Genomic DNA, 20830 nt, shown 5'->3' on the forward strand with positions numbered 1-20830 from the left:
CTACCTCCCAAAGAAGCCCATTCCACTTTGTGAAATCACTTATTGTAAAAAAAAGTTTTCCTCATATTGAGTCAAAATCACCTTTTTCACCTTCCCCCCCAAAAAATCCTGGTTTTATCCTCTTAGACCAAGGAGAGCAAAGACATTCCTCTTCCTCTTGGCAGTCACTCAGATATTTGCAGAAAGACATCATGACCTGCTAAGTCTTATCTTCTTCATGTTAAAGAGTCTAGTTCTTCATATAACAATCTATCCTCATAAAGCATCATTTCAATTCCTCTCACCATCCTGTCATGTTCCTCTGGATATACTCCAAGGTGTCAATGTTCTTTCCAAAATACAGAACCCCTCAATGAACACAATACTCTAACCTGGGATCTGAACAGGTCTAGAGTACAAACTATCACCTCTTTCTTCTGGACACTGTAGCTCTATTAAAGGCAGCCAAATTCTTGTCAAGTTTTTTTTTTCGCATTCATGTCTAACTGCTGACTAATGTAGCCTTTCAATAAATTAAAATCTGATTTTTTTTTTCATTTGAGCTACTATCTGTGTCTTCTCAACCTTGTACTCATGTAACTGATCTGAGGAACTTAATATAGACCTTCAAATTTATCTTTTTTTTTGTTAAGTATGCATTCTATGAACATAGCTAAGGAAATTATAAAGATTTTTAAAAGATTTTTACTATATTCTCATTTGCTGTCTAGATGTGAGGATTCTCCTGGCAATGAATTTACTTTCCATTTGTCCCTCACTCCCCCAAGTCAGATAATTAGTAGAGTAATAGCACTAAAGGATAACTATTTATTATTATCATTATTGTTTTTATCTAAATTCTTAGCAATGTGACGTGAATTAACAATATAACAACTTAGATTTATGTAACCATCTTTAAAGCAAATTACAGAACTTAATAATAATTAGGTAAAAACTAGCATTATTGTCATTCTTTAAAGTTTGTAAAGTAATAAAGTTTGCAAAGGACACACTTGATCCTCACATTTCATTCTGGGAAATAGATGCTATCATTAGCCTCATTTTACAGAGAAGAAAATAGAGGCTCTAACATGTAAATAATTTGCTTTTTGTCATATAGCCAGTATCCCAAGCAACATTCAAACTCAGACCTTCTTGACTCTAAGTCAAATACTCTTTATCCACTTTACCACATAAGTGCCTATTTTTCTGGGTTCTCAAAACAGCCCTATGCAACAGGAAGAACTATTATTATTATTATTATTATTAATTATTATTATTATTATTATACAATGTTAGACCTGATTCTAAGAGAGTAATTGACTTGCCCTAAGTTGCCTAGCTAATAAATGGAAGAGACAGATCTTGAACCCAGATCTTCAGCCTTAGACTGGGTGAGCATGGGGCACCACCCTCTCTTCCCTCCACCCCTCCAATTCTCCCCACTACATTTCCCAGCAGTTACAAGATCCTGGAGGGCAGGGACTTCATGTTTTATCTAAGCCTTACATTTCTCCCTGAGCCTTAATCAGAGGCTTAGTAAATGTTAATTGAATTGAATTCTCACTCTCAAGGTCAGAACTTTATCCACTCCACTTCATTGCCTCTCAACTACACTAGACTGGGAGTTCTCTACCTGCCTTCAATAGTCCCTGCTCTCCATCTTAGTGGCAAAAGGAGTTATTGGTTTTGAACTTTTTTTTTTAGGATTTTGCAAGGAAATGGTGTTAAGTGGCTTGCCCAAGACCACTCAGCTAGGTAATTATTAAGTGTCTGAGGCCAGATTTGAACTCAGGTCTTCCTGACTCCAGGGCTGGTGCTCTATCCACTGAGCCACCTAGCCATCCCAGTTTTGAACTTCTGATTGATACCAGATGAGAAATATTTTAATGTCATAGAATTTCTTGCCTTAGTCCTCACTGAATACAAACAATAAACCATGAGGCAATTGGTGATGGTCATATGATTTCATGTTCCAGAAATGGGCTAATGTATTTGAATGATTCAAAGATAACAGATACCTGATGAAGCATAAGGGGATCCATATTCCTTATTATCCAGATAATTATTAGTTTTATGCCCATATCTCTATTCAACAAGGGATGAAAAAAAAGCATGAATATCCTATATACAAGAAAGAGCTAGGGTTTTTATACATCCACTAAAATGGTCTGACTGATATTCTTGACTGCTGGCAGAACCATAGAATGATCCAATTGTAAAGGAATTAAGTATGCCCATAACAAATAATCACTATTTCTTCTTTTGAAGAAAGAAGGCCCTTTAGTTGTTAAAAAGTAAATGAGCAGAAATCATTTTATCTGATCAGTGAAGCCTTTTAATGGAACTTAAGCTAAGAAGAATCACAGCTAATGAGAAAGAAAAGGAGCTAGAGAGGAAAATCGTTGGCCACTTAACTAATTCAGTGTACCAAATGCCTTGGCACACTTGATAAATGTATACTATAATTGTTATTAATTAGTAATTATTATAATGATGATAGTTGTAGAAAATAATGGATTCCAAGTCATTCTTAATTGTCAATTAGCATGGGAATAACTTGTATCTATCAATTATGAGAGGCTTCCAGTGAGAGTCTAAAAACGAAGCTAAAATATAGCATTAATTGCTCTCTTAGCCAGGAAAACAATTCTTTCTCCTCCTAAAGAGCATATATAGAGGTTCTGATTTTTGATAACACTGCTGCCTGAATGCTAAAGGAATTGGCTGTTTCATTATTGTCATCCTGCCAGATTTCATTTGTAAATCTAACAATGAATGATGATAGCAGTTGTTTAGTCTTCATTCTGGTGTGGGGTGTGCTAGAGCCCAGATCATACCAGCTCACAAAGACTGATTGTTAAATTTTCAGGATAAGCATTTGTTCCTTAGAAAACTATAAATCAGGTTTCATTTTTTTAATGGCTTGTCTAGACTTTAAAAAAAATGATGAAGAAAATGTTAATAGTGCAGATTAAACTTAAAAGTAGATCATTGGGCTCATTTTTTTATAGATGGGAGAGCTGCTTGTTAAACATTTACCAACACACTCCTAGTGTAGAGCTACTTTTTTCCAACTCCTCCCCCCAAGCTTGACCTTCTCCATTCATTAACCCTATGAAATGGGGTGGTTTTCCTTGACATGCTATGGGAGAAGTTAATGGAGAATCTAATCGTAGTTACTCAAAGTCACTGCCTCAGCTAGGAATATTCTCCTACTTCTTGTGTCCACCAGAACACAAGTAAATATTTTTATGTCAAAAGTTTAGGACCACGAGGATGAATTTCATCATTTCCCAGCTTTAGGGGATCTATAATATTATGTATAAGTAAAATCTCCGGTTTATTTTAAGTTTCAGCTGGCCATTCTGGTAATTAGAAAAAGAATCTTTCTTTCTGAGTCCTTCTTACTGATGCTTCTGTTATTCTTCCCTTCCCCCAAACCCATGAACCTTATATATATATATATTCATCAAATGGAAATATTTTCAAGAAACCAGTTTCTTCCTAGAACATATAGACAATAGAGAAGGCAGAGACTGAAAAAAATGAGGAATGAGATATAGACTCAGCATATGTGAACCAAAACAATTTCAGAGTAGGAAGGTAGAATTATCTCCCAGCTATCATTGTCATTAATCAGTAAACAGAAATCCATTGCTAGTTTGCCTTGGCTATGGGTACTCCTGTATTATTCAACCTCAGTCTTTTCCCAGTATCACACTCTGGTCATCCTGTGGTAAAAAACAATTGGCAATGGAGGTTTGGGTGGCAAAAATGAGGCTTCCTGAACATGGTAATTGGTCTTATGAACAAAGGGTTCTCTATGAGGTGACATTGAAGAAAAAATGCTTTCTAGACATAGTGGACGAACTTGGCAAAGGCACAGAGGGAGGAAACAATTTACTGAGTTTGAGAAATAGTAGGCTAATCTGACTGGAATATGAAACAGAGTCATGTTCAATAAGGCCATAAAAGGAGTCAGGTTGTAAAGTTCCAAAAACAGCTAGGTGGTACAGAATACAGACTTGTAGTCAGGAAGATCTGAGTTCAAATCCATCCTCAGACATTAACTAGCTATGTGGTCTTGGGCAAGTCACTTATCTTCTGTCTATCTCAGTTTCCCCCATCTATAAATTGAAAATAACTATAACAACTCCTTCTCAGGGTTGTTGTAAGAATCAAATTAGATAATATTTGTGAAGTATGGAGGACAATATCTGATCCATAATAGACATTTAAATGCTTTCTTTCCTTTCTTCCTTTATGGTGAGATTGAGAAATTTATATTTTATGGTAAAGCTACACAAGATTTAGAAGTAAAGGAGTGGGGGCGGCTAGGTGGCGCAGTGGATAGAGCACCAGCCCTGGAGTCAGGAGTTACCTGAGTTCAAATGTGACCTCAGACACTTAATAATTACCTAGCTGTGTGGCCTTAGGCAAGCCAATTAACCCCATTTGCCTTGCAAAAACCTTAAAAAAAAAAAAAGAAGAAGTAAAGGAGTGGCATTATAGAATGATTCATTATGAAAATTGTCTGAACAGCTGTGTGGAGGGTGGATTAGAGAGAAAAGAGAAAAGAAGCCAGGATTCCGGGTGTGAACCTGTTATTTTAGTCCAAAAGAGCTGTGATAAGGACCTGGACATAAAAAAAGGGAAGATGAGGATGTCATTGAGATTCGGTGGAAGAATAGCTGAAAAGACCCCTGAATATAAGGGATGCAAGAGAGAGAATATCAAGGACTGGGGTGGGGGGTAGGGGTGAACCTGGGTGGGTAGAGAGATGATGGAGTCCTCAACAGAAATACTTCTTAGGAGAGATAGTCTGGGGTGTGGGAATGAGGGGTAATAATGAATTTTATCTTGGCCATGTTGAGTTTGAAATAACTAGGGAGATTAAAATATAGTGTCATAAAATCTCAACACAAAATTGCTTGCTGCACTTTGGATTCCAGAATATGCAAACTTTGTGTTGTCTGGTGAATCTCACTCTGGTTGCTGTAGGTGGTCTCTTTGTTTCCTATGAAGAATGTTATAATGTGATTCTACAAAATCACTAAATAAAAGTATATTGCCTATACAGTTTGTCCAAAGAACGAGAGAGAGAGAGAGAGAGAGAGAGAGAGAGAGAGAGAGAGAGAGAGAGAGAGAGAGAGAGAAGGGGAAAGAAGGGAAGAGAAAGACAGGGCAAAGGGAGGAAGAGAGAAAAGGGAGGGAGGGAGGAAGGGAGATGGAGGAAGAGAGTGACCTAAGATGAAAGAAGAAGAGGGAAAGGGAGAGGGAGAACAACATGCAAGCCTCTTTTTTGTTGGGCTTTCTTTTGTGACCTGCATTTTGCTAATACTTTCATGGTAAATTATCTAAGTCATCCCAAAGTGCCAGAAGTTAAAAATTCTCAACAACTTGACTATGAGTCATAAGCTTCTCTTGTTATAGAGTCTGGGAAATCCCAGTTTGTGGCGCCTACACATTAGTGATGGTCCAACAAGAGATGAGAAAGAGAGCAAGAAGGAAAATTTCAAATGAGCCTGATATTTGGATTATAATTTAAGCAAAATCACACATTATTCTCTGATCTTGTGTTCAGTGTAGGAAGTCAACAACTTCGCTAGCCCTCAAAAAATTAATACACTTTTATATGGAGAGTGCTATTTTTGACAATTTATTTTATATCCAGAGAATTTTCCCATATAAACTGTAAAATCCATCAAGTATGATATTTTTCATGATAATATTCAAATCAAAAATGTATTATTGGTCAGAAGGAATATCCAACACTTCATATTACAGCCTTATTTATTTTAGCTGGACAGATAAAAATAAGTCTTTCTCAATTTAGGAATATGTAATAATTTCATACATCTAGATGATAGTTGCATGGTTTGACTTTACAGTCCAAATCCTATGTGTAACTGTCCTTAGTGATGAAAACCCAAATCATTTCAGCTAACATACCCAGAATTATAACTACTACTTTCACACCTAGCTCAAGCTTCATGAAATATGCCTAAGATAATAAACACCCTGAAAAAAAAATTCAAGTCAACTTTTTTTTTAGACTAATTTAGGTACAGGCGCTGACACATCTGTGGGCAAAGATAACAGAAAACTATCCATCTGTTGCTGAGGCAACCACTAGGGAAATGGAGCAGGTTAAGTCCTGGTTCAGGAGCAGCTCACCTAGAGGAAGCGAGCCATGTGGTCATTTCCCATTTTAATTACATAGTCCTGCTAAGTGGACATAGCCTTGGTAACATCCTAGTTACAGTTCTTGAAATTGTAGCTGAACTGGGTTTGGAATTTCTTTGCCCAATATGAATACCTGCTGCAATAAGCATGAATTTGGGTAATGACTGTGGATTTCACATTGAGTCATTGCTTACAATAATACTGAAGAAAGTCTACTTACCAGATTCTTGATTATGGTGCTGTAGATAAAGAGGATCCAGCTTAAAGGCTCCTATCAAATCTGCCCTCTTTTTCACCCTGTTTTTGAACAAATCCATATAATATGGTTTAGTAATCATAATACTGTCATATCAAAGAACCAGAAATGTCAGAAAACTCGACAATTATGGCATATACAGATAAACTCCAGAAAATCCTTTCACATTAATTTGTCTTACACTAATTTCACTCATTTGTATTTCAAAAAAATAAGTATATCTATTTAAAGACAAGGAAAAGACAACTAGAAAGCTTTCCAAAAAATCTTTGTTATATAAAAATAGCTGCCTTTCTGAGATAGGGAAGATGGGACTACAGAGGAAACTTAGTTCATTGTAAAAGCAAAAGGCTTCAATAAAAATTTATTTAAAAAAAGAAAAAGAAAATGTCTTTCAAAGGAAACTTAGCCATCAGAGAGAGTAATTAATATAAGCTAATTGAATAGGAGCTTCCTAATGTAGAGCTACAGATATCTTCTGGAAGTAACACAGTAGAGAACCAGAATGTCTTCCTATATAATTTAGTCCATGGGCACCTTTGCCCCATTCTCCTATAGGGGGGAAAAAAGGCAGTTTTCCAAATGCAAGACCATTAGAGGTACTTTGGACATGTGCTAGGTCTCATTACACAAACAAATCTGGACCACAGCTAGAAACCAAGAGTATAGGATTCAAGGGAGCTTGTGTTATTAAAAATTCAAGGCAAAAGTCTCCTATCATTTTTTAAAATTCTGAGTGGGATGGATAAAGGGACTTAACCTATGGAATTCATTTGAACAACATTAAATGCAAATTCAATATTAGGAAAACAATCAGCATAACTGAATATATCAATAGTAAAATTAACATAAATCATATGATTATCTCAAAAAGTGGTGAAAAAACATTAGACAAAATACAAAACCCATTCCTATTAAAAACACTAGAGAGCATAGGAATAAATGAAGTTTTCCTTAAAATGATGAGCAGTGTCTATCTAAAACCATCAGCAAGTGTTATATTTAATGCAGATAAACTAACAACATTTTCAATAAGATCAAGTGTGAAACAAGGATGTCCATTATCACTATTATTCAATATTTTATTAGACATGTTAACTAGCAACAAGAAAAGAAAAAGAAATTGAAGGAATTATAATAGACAATGAGGAAACAAACTTTCACTCTTTGCAAATACGATGGTATATTTAGAATGCCCTAGAAAATCAACTAAAAATTATTTGAAACAATTAACAATTTTAGCAAAGTAGCAGAATATAAAATAAATTCATATAAATCATCAGCATATATGACTAACAAAGCCCAACAGCAAGAGGTAGAAAGAGAAATTTCATTTAAAGTAGCTATAGACAATATAAAATACTTGAGAATATATCTCCCAAGACAAACCCAGAAACTATATGAACACAATTACAAAAATCTTTCTACACAAATAAAAACAGAGCTAAACAATTGCAGAAATAGTCATTGCTCTTGGGTAGACCAAACTAATATAATAAAAATGACAATTGTATTCAAATTTACTTATTCAGCACCATACCATTCAAACTACCAAAAAAAATGTTTTCCAGAGCTAGAACAAATCATAACAAAATTCATCTGGAGCAACTAAAGGTCAAGAATAATAAGGGAATTAATGGAAAAAATGCAAAGGAAAGTGTCCTAGCTATAACAAATCTAAAACTATCTTATAAAGCAACAATCAACAAAACTATCTGGTATTGGCTAAGAAATTGAGAAGTGGGTCAAGTGGAATAGACACACACACAAAAAAAACCCAGCATTAAGTGCAAGGGATTGGGCTAGATAGTTGGGGATAGACACAGGAAAAACAATGACAGTCTTCCAGCATTTTACAGTCAAATAAGGAAAAAGATACAAGTATACACAAACAAGTCTGTACCACAAATTATGATGGCATCTAAGCTTGTGATTTCTTTTGTAAAGGGAAATTCCCTGTTAAAATAACTCTCTTTTTGGTACCTTGTCTACCCCTTTTATCTTAGTTCTTGGGGCACTAATTGATTAGGTGATTTACCCAAGATCTCCCAACAGGTCTGGGTCTCTCTGGTTTCCAGGTGAGGCTCGCTATTGAAAGTCCTTACACAAATTAGACTATACTGACTGCAAAGCAAATGTTAAAAAAAAATAAGAAATTTGAAAATTGCCTCTACTTTGCTGGGTAAACATGGTCCAACAGTAATATTGTGGTGAAAGTTTCCTAGGGACATACTGGAGACTAAATTTCACTCTAACAGTGGCCTTGGCTTTGAAAACAAATGTAATATAATAGTAACTGAAAGATAAAGCCCAGTAAGCATGAAATACAGCTTCAAGAATACTGACTACCAATGAGGAAATAAGAGAGAAAGGTAACTGTATTTATTTTCAAAAAAGCCAATACTCATGGGGTTTTTTTCTTCCTCTAAAAAGAAAAAAGAGAGACTGTGTCAATCAACAATAATAAACTTGCTGGATTATATTCTATGCTTGAATTGTATGAGAAAATTCCATTAAAACTAATGGAAGATACACCCACACAATACTGCCCTTCATATATGAAAATGATACTCCTGACTGCCCCACTGTTTGTGGGGAAGCATTTGGAGCTTTTTTCCCCAATTGTGGTGACTGATTTCACCAAAGCTGTCTCAGACTCATATGTGAACAAGGGCACACATTCTCATAACTGATCCAATTAGGGGAGTTCTCTGTGACAATATAAATGAACAAAGCCACCTGAGACACAGAAATTCATTCATTCAATAAACATTTAATAAGGGCCCAACTCCATGTGATTGCAGTAGGTTTGGGGAGATATTACAGGTGACTAAGAATTCAAAGATGCCTTAGATTCATTATGATGGAATCAGGATAATAGAGTAGCCATCCCAAGAAAGGAGCTCAGAGTTCATCTAGTCCAACTCCCTCATTTTACATATTAGAAAACAGAGGTCCAGAGGGAGATGTAGTGAGAGAAATCATGCTGAAGTGATTAGAGTGCTGAATTTTGGGGCAAGAAGACCTAGAAGAATCTGATCCTACTTATATTTAAACTCTCTGAGCCTCAGTTTACTCATTTATAAAAGAGGGATGATAACATGTATATTCCCTACCTCTGAAGGTTGATGTAAGGCTCAAATTTTTGTTGTTGATTTGTTTTGTTCATGTCTGACTCTTTATGATCCTATTAGGGATTTTCTCAATAGATACAAGAGTAGGTTGTCATTTCTTTCTCTAGCTCATTTGACAAATGAGAAACTAAGGCAAACAAGGTTAAACGACTTGCTCAGGGTCACACTTCTAGCTAATTATCTGATGCTAGATTTGACTTTGGATCTTCCTAACTTCATGCCCAGCTATCTATCCTTTGCATGACCTACCTGTCCAAAAGCTGAAAAGGGTAACTATAATTCTTTAAAATTATATAGCTTACCTAATAATGTAACATTTGTAAAAAAAAAACTTTATGCATATTATTTAATTATCCTTCTTTTACTTATGAGGAAACTGAGGCTAGGAGAGGCAAAGTAATTTATCTAGAGTAATTTAGCTAAAAAGTGTCTGAGAGGGGTGGCTAGGTGGCGTAGTGGATAAAGCATCAGCCTTGGAGTCAGGAGTACCTGGATTCAAATCTAGACTCAGACACTTAATAATTACCTAGCTGTGTGGCCTTGGGTAAGCCACTTAACCCCATTTGCCTTGCAAAAAAAAACTAAAAAAAAAAGTTTCTGAGATACAATTTGAATTTCTATCTTCCTGATTCCAAATCCAAAGCTTTGACCCACATATCTCATGGCTCTCTACTCTGGTGACTATATATATATATATATACATATATATATATATATGTATATATATATATGTATATATATATATCATATATCATATATCATATATCATATATCTACACATACATACACACACACACACACACACATATATATATATATAATATATATAAGCATTGCAAACCTCAATAGTGATTATTATTAACCAACTGACTTGTCCAAGATCATCACACAGTGGAAAAATGATAGCACTGTGACTGAAATCTATGTTCTCTGAGTCCTTACAAGAATCTCTTTTGAATCTCACAACAACCCTGGAAGGCAATTATCATTCCCTGTTTTTCAGTTGTGAAAACTATGGTGAGCAGAGGTAAAATGACTTATCTAGGGTTTCAAAACTTAGTTATGTGTTTGAGGCTGGATTTAAGCTTAGGCCTTTCTTATTCTAGATCCCAGACTCTAAGAGCTGCCTTTAAATCCCATATATTTTTAGCTATACTATAAGTTCTAAAATTGAATTCATTAAACATGCTGAGGGGGAAGAGAAGAAGGTTAGTATATAAAAAAGAGTAAAGGAATAGGATAAAAAAGGATAATCTATAGTGAGGTTTAGAACCACTGAAGTGTGAGGTGATCCATGACCAAAAACGATCAGTACAGTCCTTAGAGTCATTGAGATCTAGTTCCAAATGGTACTTCATTCTATTTACTGGCTCTATGATCCCAGACAAGCTCCTTAATTTTTCTCAGCCTTGGTTACCTCTTTGGTAAAATATGAGGATTGCTGGGAATACCAAAGGAGATGATTGTGTGTATAGTGATTTGCAAATCTTAAATTGCCATAGAAATGGGAAATATTATTATCCTTCCCTTTTAGGACTAATCTCATTAAATTAACACAAAGAGTTTATGTTATGTCATTGCTATTTTGTTCATTTTGCTATTCTCTACTATTGAATAAAATTTCTTCAGGGAATGCAATACCACAAATGAAGAGGCCATTGACAAAGCAATGTCTGCCCCTAAAAGGGCAATTAGAAGATATGAAGAATCATTAAAGGAATTTAATTTGGCACCAGAAGTCTTGAGCTCGAGTTCAAGTCCCAGCCTTGCCACTTACTAATTTTCCACCTTAGTCAAAGGATTCACCCACTGGAGTGTCAGTTTTGTCATTAATATACTGAAGAGGTTGAACTAAATTTCTTTGGTACCTCCAAGTTTTATATCCTATGACCAATGAACATGGTCGTACTTAGCTCAGAGAACAGAAAACCAAAGAGTCAATGTAATATCATGAGTAGATTGTGGGTAGAATATTAGGGATCAGATGAATTCCAATGTCATCTCATATATTTACTAATTGAAACACTATGGACAGGGGTGGCTAGGTGCTGCAAAGGATAGAGCACCAGCCCTGGAGTCAGGAGTACCTGAGTTCAGATTCGACCTCAGACACTAAATAATTACCTAGCTGTGTGGCCTTGGGCAGGCCACTTAACCCCATTTGCCTTGCAAAAACCTAAGAAAAAAAGAAAGAAAAAGAAAGACTACGGACAAATCACTTACTAAACTTCAGTTCCTTATTGCTAACATGAAAATGATAATACGTGTAGAACTTATAATACCTTACAGACTTGTAGAACATTTCACATGAGATGAACTACCTGAGGGATAGTTCAAACTTTAAACAGTTAAATAAATGTGATTTAGTGGTGGTGGTGGTGGTGGTGGTGACAGTGCAGCTGTGGCACAACGATGATGTAGATGATGATGATGATGATGATGATGATGATGATGATGATGATGATGATGATGGCAATGTGTGACCTTTGGACAAGTTACTTAACCTGCAAGAGTCTCATTTCTTCTTGTAACAACAAAGATTGGACTCAATTCCCCTAAATTCCTTTCATTATAGATGAAGGAGATCATATTGGCTTAAGCCTCCTAAAAATGTTTAACATCACACTACAAAAAATCATGATATTAATAAAGGAGAGAAAAAAGAAATCCCAAAGGTAAACTCTTGCAGAATAAATTGAACTATCTTTTATTTTTAAATCAGTTTTTAGAACTACTTTTAGGTTTTAAGAATGTTAGAACTGCTGTGACCTTTTGTAAATGGTTGAAATCCTTGTGGTTCTACACACTATATTAATGAAGTAATTGGGGAAGGAGAGAACAGTTGGGATTTTTGAGTGTACTTTTCTGAGCAGGAAAAAACAGTGCAATTGATATGCTGAGGAGTGTGGAACTTCTTTAAAAGCTAATCCCATAGTAATGGACCATTAAGAGCTAGCAAGAACGGTTTAAATTTGCATACAAAGGATTCTTACCATCAAATGCACAGCAAAAGGTTTATGAGCAGAATAATGAAATCATTAGAGAAAGTATTGGCTGTGGTTGTTCAAAGTCAGTTTTTAGAAATTCCAATTATCTTGTCTATTTCAATATTTAATGAAAATAACCAAAATGTTTACTTTACATTATGGACTAACCATTGGTAAAATTTCATTATGAAATACAGAGATTTCATTTCAAAGAATGCATACACATGAAATGCCAGTGAGCCCAGTAAACAATTTTCTTTCCTTTAATTTCCCATTTGTAATAATAGTCAAGTCTAAAATTAAAAAACAACCACAATAATTCACTCCTGGATATGTGGGAATTGGGGTATATAGTTATCTTTTTAAATATAGGTGCAGTTACAGAGAATAGAGCATTGATCCAGGAGTTCAAATCTGGCCTGAGATATTTACTAGCTAGATGACCTCGGGCAAGTATATTAACCTCTGTCTGCCTCAATTTCCTCATTTGTACACTGGTTATATTAATAGCATCAACCTCACAGGGTTGTTGTGAAGACCAGATGTGATAATACAATGCTTGGAATATAGTAGACATTCAGAAAATGTTTTTCTTCCTTCCTATGGAGTTGGCACTTTTGCTTAATACAGTACGTGTTATTTTTATATTTCTTTCAATTACAATGATTATGTAAAATTCCTAATTTTAGAGTATGGTGTTGTAAGACTTATGTTCAAACCCTGGATGCCTTTTGGTTTTAATGATAATGCTTATCCTTCCTTGTGGAAGAAGACCATGACATTAGGGAGGTGATGCCATGATAAGCACATGAATTGGATTTGAGTGCAGGAGCAACTCAATCAGGATTAGGTGATATGACCAAGGTCACACAGTTGGTATCAACTGTCTGAGGTCAAATTTGAGCTCAGGTCCTCCTGACTCAGGGATGGTTCTCTATCCTATCCACTGGGCAACTAGCTGCCCCAGTTCTACTGATTCTTTTTTTTTTTTTAGTTTTTGCAAGGCAGTGGGGTTAGGTGGCTTGCTCAATGCCACACAGCTAGATAATTATTAAGTGTCTGAGATCGAATTTGAACTCAGGTACTCCTGACGCCAGGGCCAACCTAGCTGCCCCAGTTCTACTGATTCTTAAAGAGACTTTTAACCTTTATATAAACCTTCAGATGATTGTGAAGGATTTATCCACTAAGTCTTGACAGAGAATTGTGATATGTGTTGATGGCAGAAGACCATCTATCCCTAACAGTAGTTTTCTAAAATGATTTTATCCTTCCTTTATTTGAGTATAAGTAGAGACAACGGGGCTGGACTTATAGGCAAAAAGACTTGAATTTGAATGCTTCCTCAGAAGTAGGTTTATATGCTGCAGACATTTTATTAGCTTTGTGACCCTAATTAGACAAGTCAATTAAACTCTTGAATCAGCCTCAGTTTCTTCATCTGTAAAATGGCTATAATAACAGTACCCACCTAGGGTTGTTGTGAGAATGAAATGAGATGTTATGGAAATTGCATTTTGCAAATCTTAGAGTTATATAAATGCTAGCCAATAAAATTATATTAAAATTAACAGTATGATAATCATTCATTTAGCAAACTAAAAGAGTAACATCTGTTTCCCTACCTATTTCCCTATTCTTTTAGTTTGCTAATCTACAAGAACCTAGGTTTTTTAAAAAAAAAAGGTACCAGTCATATAAATTTAAAAGACTAATTAGAATCAACCAACAATGAGAGAGAGACCCCAGATGAGACCATATCAGAAGTGGATAACAACATGAAGATCTTCACAGAGTTGCTATGTGGTGAGTAGAAAGGGGGCAAGGTAACTAAGACAGGTTGAACCGATTTAGTATGACAATTGTTGCTTCAACAAGTATTTGTTGAATGCTAACTGGGTGACTTTGGACCCCTGAGCTTCAGATCATTTATTTCTCAATAATTTCTTCTGCCTTCCACAAAAGATTGAAGTGAAGGTCAAATGAAATACTGTATGGGAAAGCATCTTGAAATAATGAAGTTGTAAAAGTAAAAAAAAAATGCTAATTGTGACTGTTAGGACTGGGTTATAAGAATTTTGAGTCAGAAATAAATTTAGATGTTAGCAAGTAGAGCCAAATGTAGCTAAGAACTGGGATTCAAACCCAGGTCCTCTCACACCAAATCTGATGATCTTTGCGTTGCATCACACCCAAAAGGATGGTGTCAGGAGAACAATAGTAAAGCCTCAGGAAGTTTATCAACTAGACAGGCATTAGACATCTGACCCAATCTCTTTAATTTTCAGATAGGAAAGAAGGCTAGAAGCCTTAAGTTAAATGACTTGCCCAAGGTCCCATTAATAGTTGGTGGGAAGCATGAAATTTAGAACTAAGCCCTCTTGCTCCAGCTTTCATCTTCTCTTCACTTCATCAGCCTCTCCCCCAAGTATTGGGGATGAATTGAAGGGTAAGTATTGAAGGAATTTCAAATAGAGAAATCATTAGAATATGGCTGAAATGAGACTTCACTGTAACAAGACACATGAATAAGATCTTCTGACAAACAGTCAGAGGCCCCAGTACACTAAATTAACATCTAACAGTTAGGGATGGGTGTCATCCTCAAGTCTTAGCAAAAGCATCCAAAGGGCAGAGTTTACAGGAACATGCTACTGTATTCATGTGGGCTTTAAAGTCATACCTACATTTAGGCAGCAACGAACCTCTGTTTAATAGAAAAGAAAATTAAATGTTTTGATTAAACAGAAGCATATTTCTCCTGGAAGTTCAATTTCCATTGAGGTTAACATCAGTTTTATTTTTAATCATATACACTGTAATTTTGCATCATATGTTGATTTCTTTAAGGAATCCCATCTTATTTACCTTGCCCCCAATTTTTTCACCACATAACACCTGTGAGAATCTTGCTAGTATCCAATTTTTTAATTCTCTCAGCCCAACAAACTGTTTTGCGATAAACTAGTTACATCAGTGACCAGTACAGGCATATGTCATTATACTGGTCTTCATTTTGTTGCGTGTCATAGTTACTGTGTCTTTTATAACATTGAAAGTTTGTAGTAACCCTCTATTATCACCATTTTTCCAACTGCATGCCTTCACATCTTGTCTCTGTCACATCTTGGTAACTCTTGAAATATTTCAGTCTTTTTCATCATTACATCTGTTTTGGTGATCTGTGATCTTTGATATTACAATTTTAATTGTTTGAAGACATCAGAAACCTTGGTCAAATAAGATGGCAAACTTAATCAATAAATGATATATTGTATTCTGACTGCTCAACAGTTCACTGTGGTCTGTCTTTCCCTTTTCTCAGGCCTCCCTATACCTTGAGACATAAATAGTCTTAATTGATAAAACAGTGAAAATACACTAGAAGTGACATCATGAATATAAATGAACTACAGTAATAATTGAATAGTAACTGAGAAAATCATTCACATTTTAGGAGAGAAAATATTTGAAGGACAGAACAAATTTTTCCAGCTGGCAGCCACCAACAGAAAAACACATTCTGAGGTCATCTGTTTTGAAGTGAGTTATCCTATGAACCGAGACCCATTTAAAAATTGCATTTAGTGGTCTGTGAAAAGGAAAATGGCAGGTGTATTGTTTATAACATAGGCTTCTGGTGGTGGCGTCACTCCTTGGTCCTTTCATTGATTTAGAAAAATAGAATTTCCCCAATGTGAGCAAAGATAGTAGATGTGTTGAAAGAAATACATCTCCAAAACTTTTCCCATTTTAAGAAACTACCTAAGAACAAGTGCTACTATATTTGTATTATTGTCAGTAAGATTCTTTCATGATATGGGAGGCTGACTATTGAACTCTAGGTATGCATTCCAACCCCAAGATTTGAAGATTCATTTTCCTCTTTAAAAAACAAACAAACACCTCTCATACTTTTTCTGCTTAAAATCTAGGATATTACAGCAAGGAGCTGTCAGATGTCTAGCCATATGACATTAGAATTCAACTTTTAACAACTGACAGAGCAGATGTTTTTTTTTTAACCCACTGGCTGAAAGAGAATGGCCACACAGGAAGATAAAGATGCTAAACTCCTTTAACATAGGAAACTCCCTGATGAATAAAATCCATCTACAGATTAAGGTCATCCCTTCTTGTGCATCTTATTTAGACCAAGAGAGTTGCCTAGAATTCTGAGGGGTGAGCCTCACACAGGATCAGAGAGTGAAAAGATATTAGAAGCAGGTCTTGAACCCAACTCTTCATGGCTCTGAGACCAGTTCTCTACTCTTTATATCACATTACTTGTCAGTTGAAAGAATTTAAGGGAAAATAGCATAGGAGTCCAGAGACCTAGGTTCTAATGCTGATTATGGCACCACTTTGCTATGTGATCTTGGACTAATCAATGTACCTCTCTTGTTTTCTAATCTAAAAAAATGAAGAATTTGTGTTAGATTTGTGTTAGTTTTAAATGAGTAACAATAGTGAATGCTGCAAGATAACTATACTCCAGACTTCTCCTGACAAACATCTTTGTGTGGCATTTAAGTTCTACCCACTACCCTCCAGTCTAACCAACTGCCCACCAAAATACCTTGCTCTTTTCTTGCCTTTTTTCACATAATTAACAACAATTACTAACAGTTAGCATTGCATTATGTATTGATTACATTCATTGTCTCATTTCATATTCATCATAACCATGTAATATAGATGCTATTATTATTATTATTATTATTCCTGTTTTACATACAAGGAAACTGAGACTGAAAAGGTAATGCCTTTTCTGGTCGTATAATTAGAAAGTATCTCAGGGTCATATAATTAGAAAGAAAAGAGTGGAATTCAGAACTTTCTGACCCTAAGTATCAAATATATATCAAATCAAGTCTATAGAAGCATCTAGGAAAAAGAATGGACCAGGAATAGGAACACCTGAGTTCAATTTCAACTAATTGTATGACCCTTATGCAAATGACTTAACTTAATTCCCTACAGTTTCCTCCTTTGTAAAACAGTATCTATCTTTCAGAGTTGTTTTTAGCACTTAATACAGTTCCTACCACACAATAGGCACAAAAAGCTTATTTTCTTCCTATACACTGTACCACCTAGCTGCACCTGTTAATAGGTATCTTTCTCTCCTTCCTTTGTTTACTGAATTCTTACTCATCCTTTAAAATCCAAATATCTCCTCAAGTTAGAACAAGAAGAGAAGAAATAGAAAAGGAAGGAATTAGAAGAGGCAATGTAGAAATAAAATTCTTACTCTGCAAATGATATGGTGATATATTTATAGAATCAACTAAAAAACAAATTGAAACAATGAATTCAGCAAAGTTGCAGGATATAAAATAAACACATATATCATGAACATTTCTATATATTAAGAATAAAGTCCAGTAGGAAGCAATAGAAAGTGAAATTGTATTGAAAATTACTGTAGACATTGTAAAATACTCAGAAGTCTCCCTGACAAGACAAACCCAGGAACTATAGAGAACAATTACAAAATACTTTTCACACTTTTCTAAGCTAAACAATAAGTAAAATATTAATTGCTTGTGGGTAGGCCTCATTTTCATTTCTTCTATCAGATTGGTAAAAATGACAAATATTGGAGGGAAAAAGGAAAAAATTAGAACACCAATTAGAACACCAATCCATCGGTAGGTTTGTGAATTAATCCAACCATTCTGGAGGGCAGTTTGTAACTATGCCTAAAGAACTACAAAATTGTTCCTACTCTTTGACTCAGTAATACCACTAATTGGTCTGTATCCTAAAGAGATCAGAGAAAAAGGAAAAGGACCTAGATGAATAAAAATTTATAGCAACTCTCTTTGTGGTAAATTGGATATTAAGACAATGCCCATCAGTTGGACAATGGCTGAATATGTTTGGGTGTATGATTGTGATGTAATACTTTTATGTTAAGAAATAACAAGAGACTTCTGGCCAAGATGGCAGAGAGAAATCAGCCACTATGCTAAGGTCTCCTGATTTTCCCTCAGCACTAATATGAATCATGCCTCTCAACAGAAATTTGATTGACAAAACCCAGAAAAAGAAGCTAGGAGAACATCTACCAACAAGGCAACAAGGTCTGTCTCAGGGAAACATGGGTGAGCCCAGGGCAGAGAGCAGAGAATCAGCCCGGGGTGGCAGGGTGAAGACCAAGGACCAATCTAAGAATAGCTGCAGAGGCTTTGGCAGCGTGAGCAGCACAGGGGGGGGGGGGGGGGGGGGGGGGGGGGGAGCTCCAGAGAGGCTGGAAGGTGAAGTTCCAGCACAGAGAGTTGTAGAGTGTGGCTGGACATCCAGGTGCTTGACTTGGCCCAGTTGATCTGAAGGACCAGGGCCAGGAGCTCCATACTTTCAGCGGAGTCTTCTTCCTAGAACAGAGTAACAGCACCCCCCCCCCCAGGCCAGGCATGGGCAGCAAAGCTCACTCAGCAAAATAAGGAGATTAATTATATAGCCCCAGGGCCCAGTCCACATTTTTCAAGAATAACAGTATCCAATTATACCTCCCACCCCCTCCAGACCTAGCTGACAATCTCAAGGAATGACCTCAGGCTATAGTAAAGCCCACCATTGATTGAAGGCAAAAGAATTCAATAGCTCCAACTCCTCCCTTCAAGCAAAGGGAGAAGGTCTCAATCAAGGTCACAGATACTCCAGAGAAAGCAACCAGCACCCTCTATTGGCTGGCCCACGTGGAGTTACTAAACCCAGTGAGCAAAGCCTCTAGGAATTTCAACATTAAAGGTCTGTGAACCAACCCCTCCTCCAACACAAGATCTTAGGAAAATGAAGAAAAACCAGAGAGGGGGGTGTTCATAGAAAACTACCTTGAAGGCAAAGATCCTAACTCAGAGAAATTTAGAACTTCTGAGGAGAATATGAATTGGTCTCCAGCCCAGAAAGCCTTCCTAGAAGAAATCAAGAAGGAGTTTAAAAATCAATAGGTTGGGGGGGGGGCAGCTAGGTGGCACAGTGGATAAAGCACCGGCCCTGGAGTCAGGAGTACCTGGGTTCAAATCCGGTCTCAGACACTTAATAATTACCTAGCTGTGTGGCCTTGGGCAAGCCACTTAACCCCATTGCCTTGAAAAATCTAAAAAAAAAATCAATAGGAAAAATTTGGAAAAGAAACTCAAGAGAAAATTAACACCTTGCAAAAGGAAATTAATATCTGGCAACAAGAAAACAAATCTTTGGAAAATACAACTGTTCAAATGCAAAAAGAAAATAATTCTCTCAAACCCTCAATTGGGCAAATGGAAAACACTTTAAAAATAGAATTAATCAATTGGAAAAGGAGTTGCAAAAAGTAAATGAAGAAGATTCTTGTCTAAAAAAAAGAATGGAATCTGTGGAAATTAATGACTTCATGAGACAAAAAAGAATCTTTTAAATAAAACCAAAAAATTGAAAAAATAGAAGAAAATGTAAAATACCTCATTGGGGAAAACCACTGACCTCGAGAATAGATCCAGAAGAGACAGTTTAAGAATCATTGGGTTTCTTGAAACCATCAAGGAGGAAAAAAAAAACCTGCACTCAATAATACAGGATTTAGTGATAGAAAATTGCCCTGATATCTTGTTCCAAGAAGGAAAAATAGTTACTGAAAGAATTATTGATCCCTCCTGAAAGAGTTCCCAAAATGAAAATGCCAAGGAATATTGTGGCCAAATTCCGGAACTATCAGATAAAAGAGAAAATCCTGTAAGAAGCCAGAAAGAAAAAATTTAGATATCAAGGAGCCACTGTAAGAATTCCATAGGACTTGGCTGCATCAACATTAAGAGATCAAAGGGCAAAATGCCAAAGAAGAAGGGAGCTTGGAATGTAGCCAAGAATTCACTCTCCAGCTTCCAGGGGAAAAGATGGACATTTAACAAAACAGGAGACTTCCAGCCAAGATGGCGGAGAGAAGACAGGCACAGTTCTAAAGTCTCCTGATTTTTCCCCATCTATCATACGAAACAAACCTCTTAAAAGAAATCTGATCCACAAAACCCAGAAAGAAAAGCCAGGAGAAAGTAAATCTACCTCAGGATTTGTCTCCCTCAGCAGCACTGGATGAATTTGGGTGGGTGAGTCTGAGCTCAGAGGGAGGATCAGCCCTGGATCAACCAGATTAGTAGCTGAATTGGAGCCAGGAGTCTGAAGGCCTGAGAGTTGGACCTGCTGGATCAGTGGTGGGGCTAGACAGCAGGGCTTGAGTCAACTAGGGTGCAGAAGCACTGGTGTTGGTGCTGTCCCTCAGGAGCTTGTGGACAGGGCTGGGG

The 20830-nt window shown here is 36.2% G+C and overlaps 1 protein-coding gene across 1 annotated transcript in view; it reads right to left on the reverse strand.

The window, feature by feature from the left end:
* The window catches only part of DDC (dopa decarboxylase), a 140458-nt gene that overhangs the window by 24306 nt on the left and 95322 nt on the right, over positions 1–20830 (reverse strand). Inside the window, exon 10 of the mRNA XM_074198287.1 lies at positions 6389–6465. Within this exon, the coding sequence (XP_074054388.1) occupies positions 6389–6465 (77 nt within the window). The remainder of the gene's footprint in view (positions 1–6388; positions 6466–20830) is intronic.

This window comes from Macrotis lagotis, chromosome 8, assembly GCF_037893015.1.
Source record: "Macrotis lagotis isolate mMagLag1 chromosome 8, bilby.v1.9.chrom.fasta, whole genome shotgun sequence".
NCBI lineage: Eukaryota > Metazoa > Chordata > Mammalia > Peramelemorphia > Peramelidae > Macrotis > Macrotis lagotis.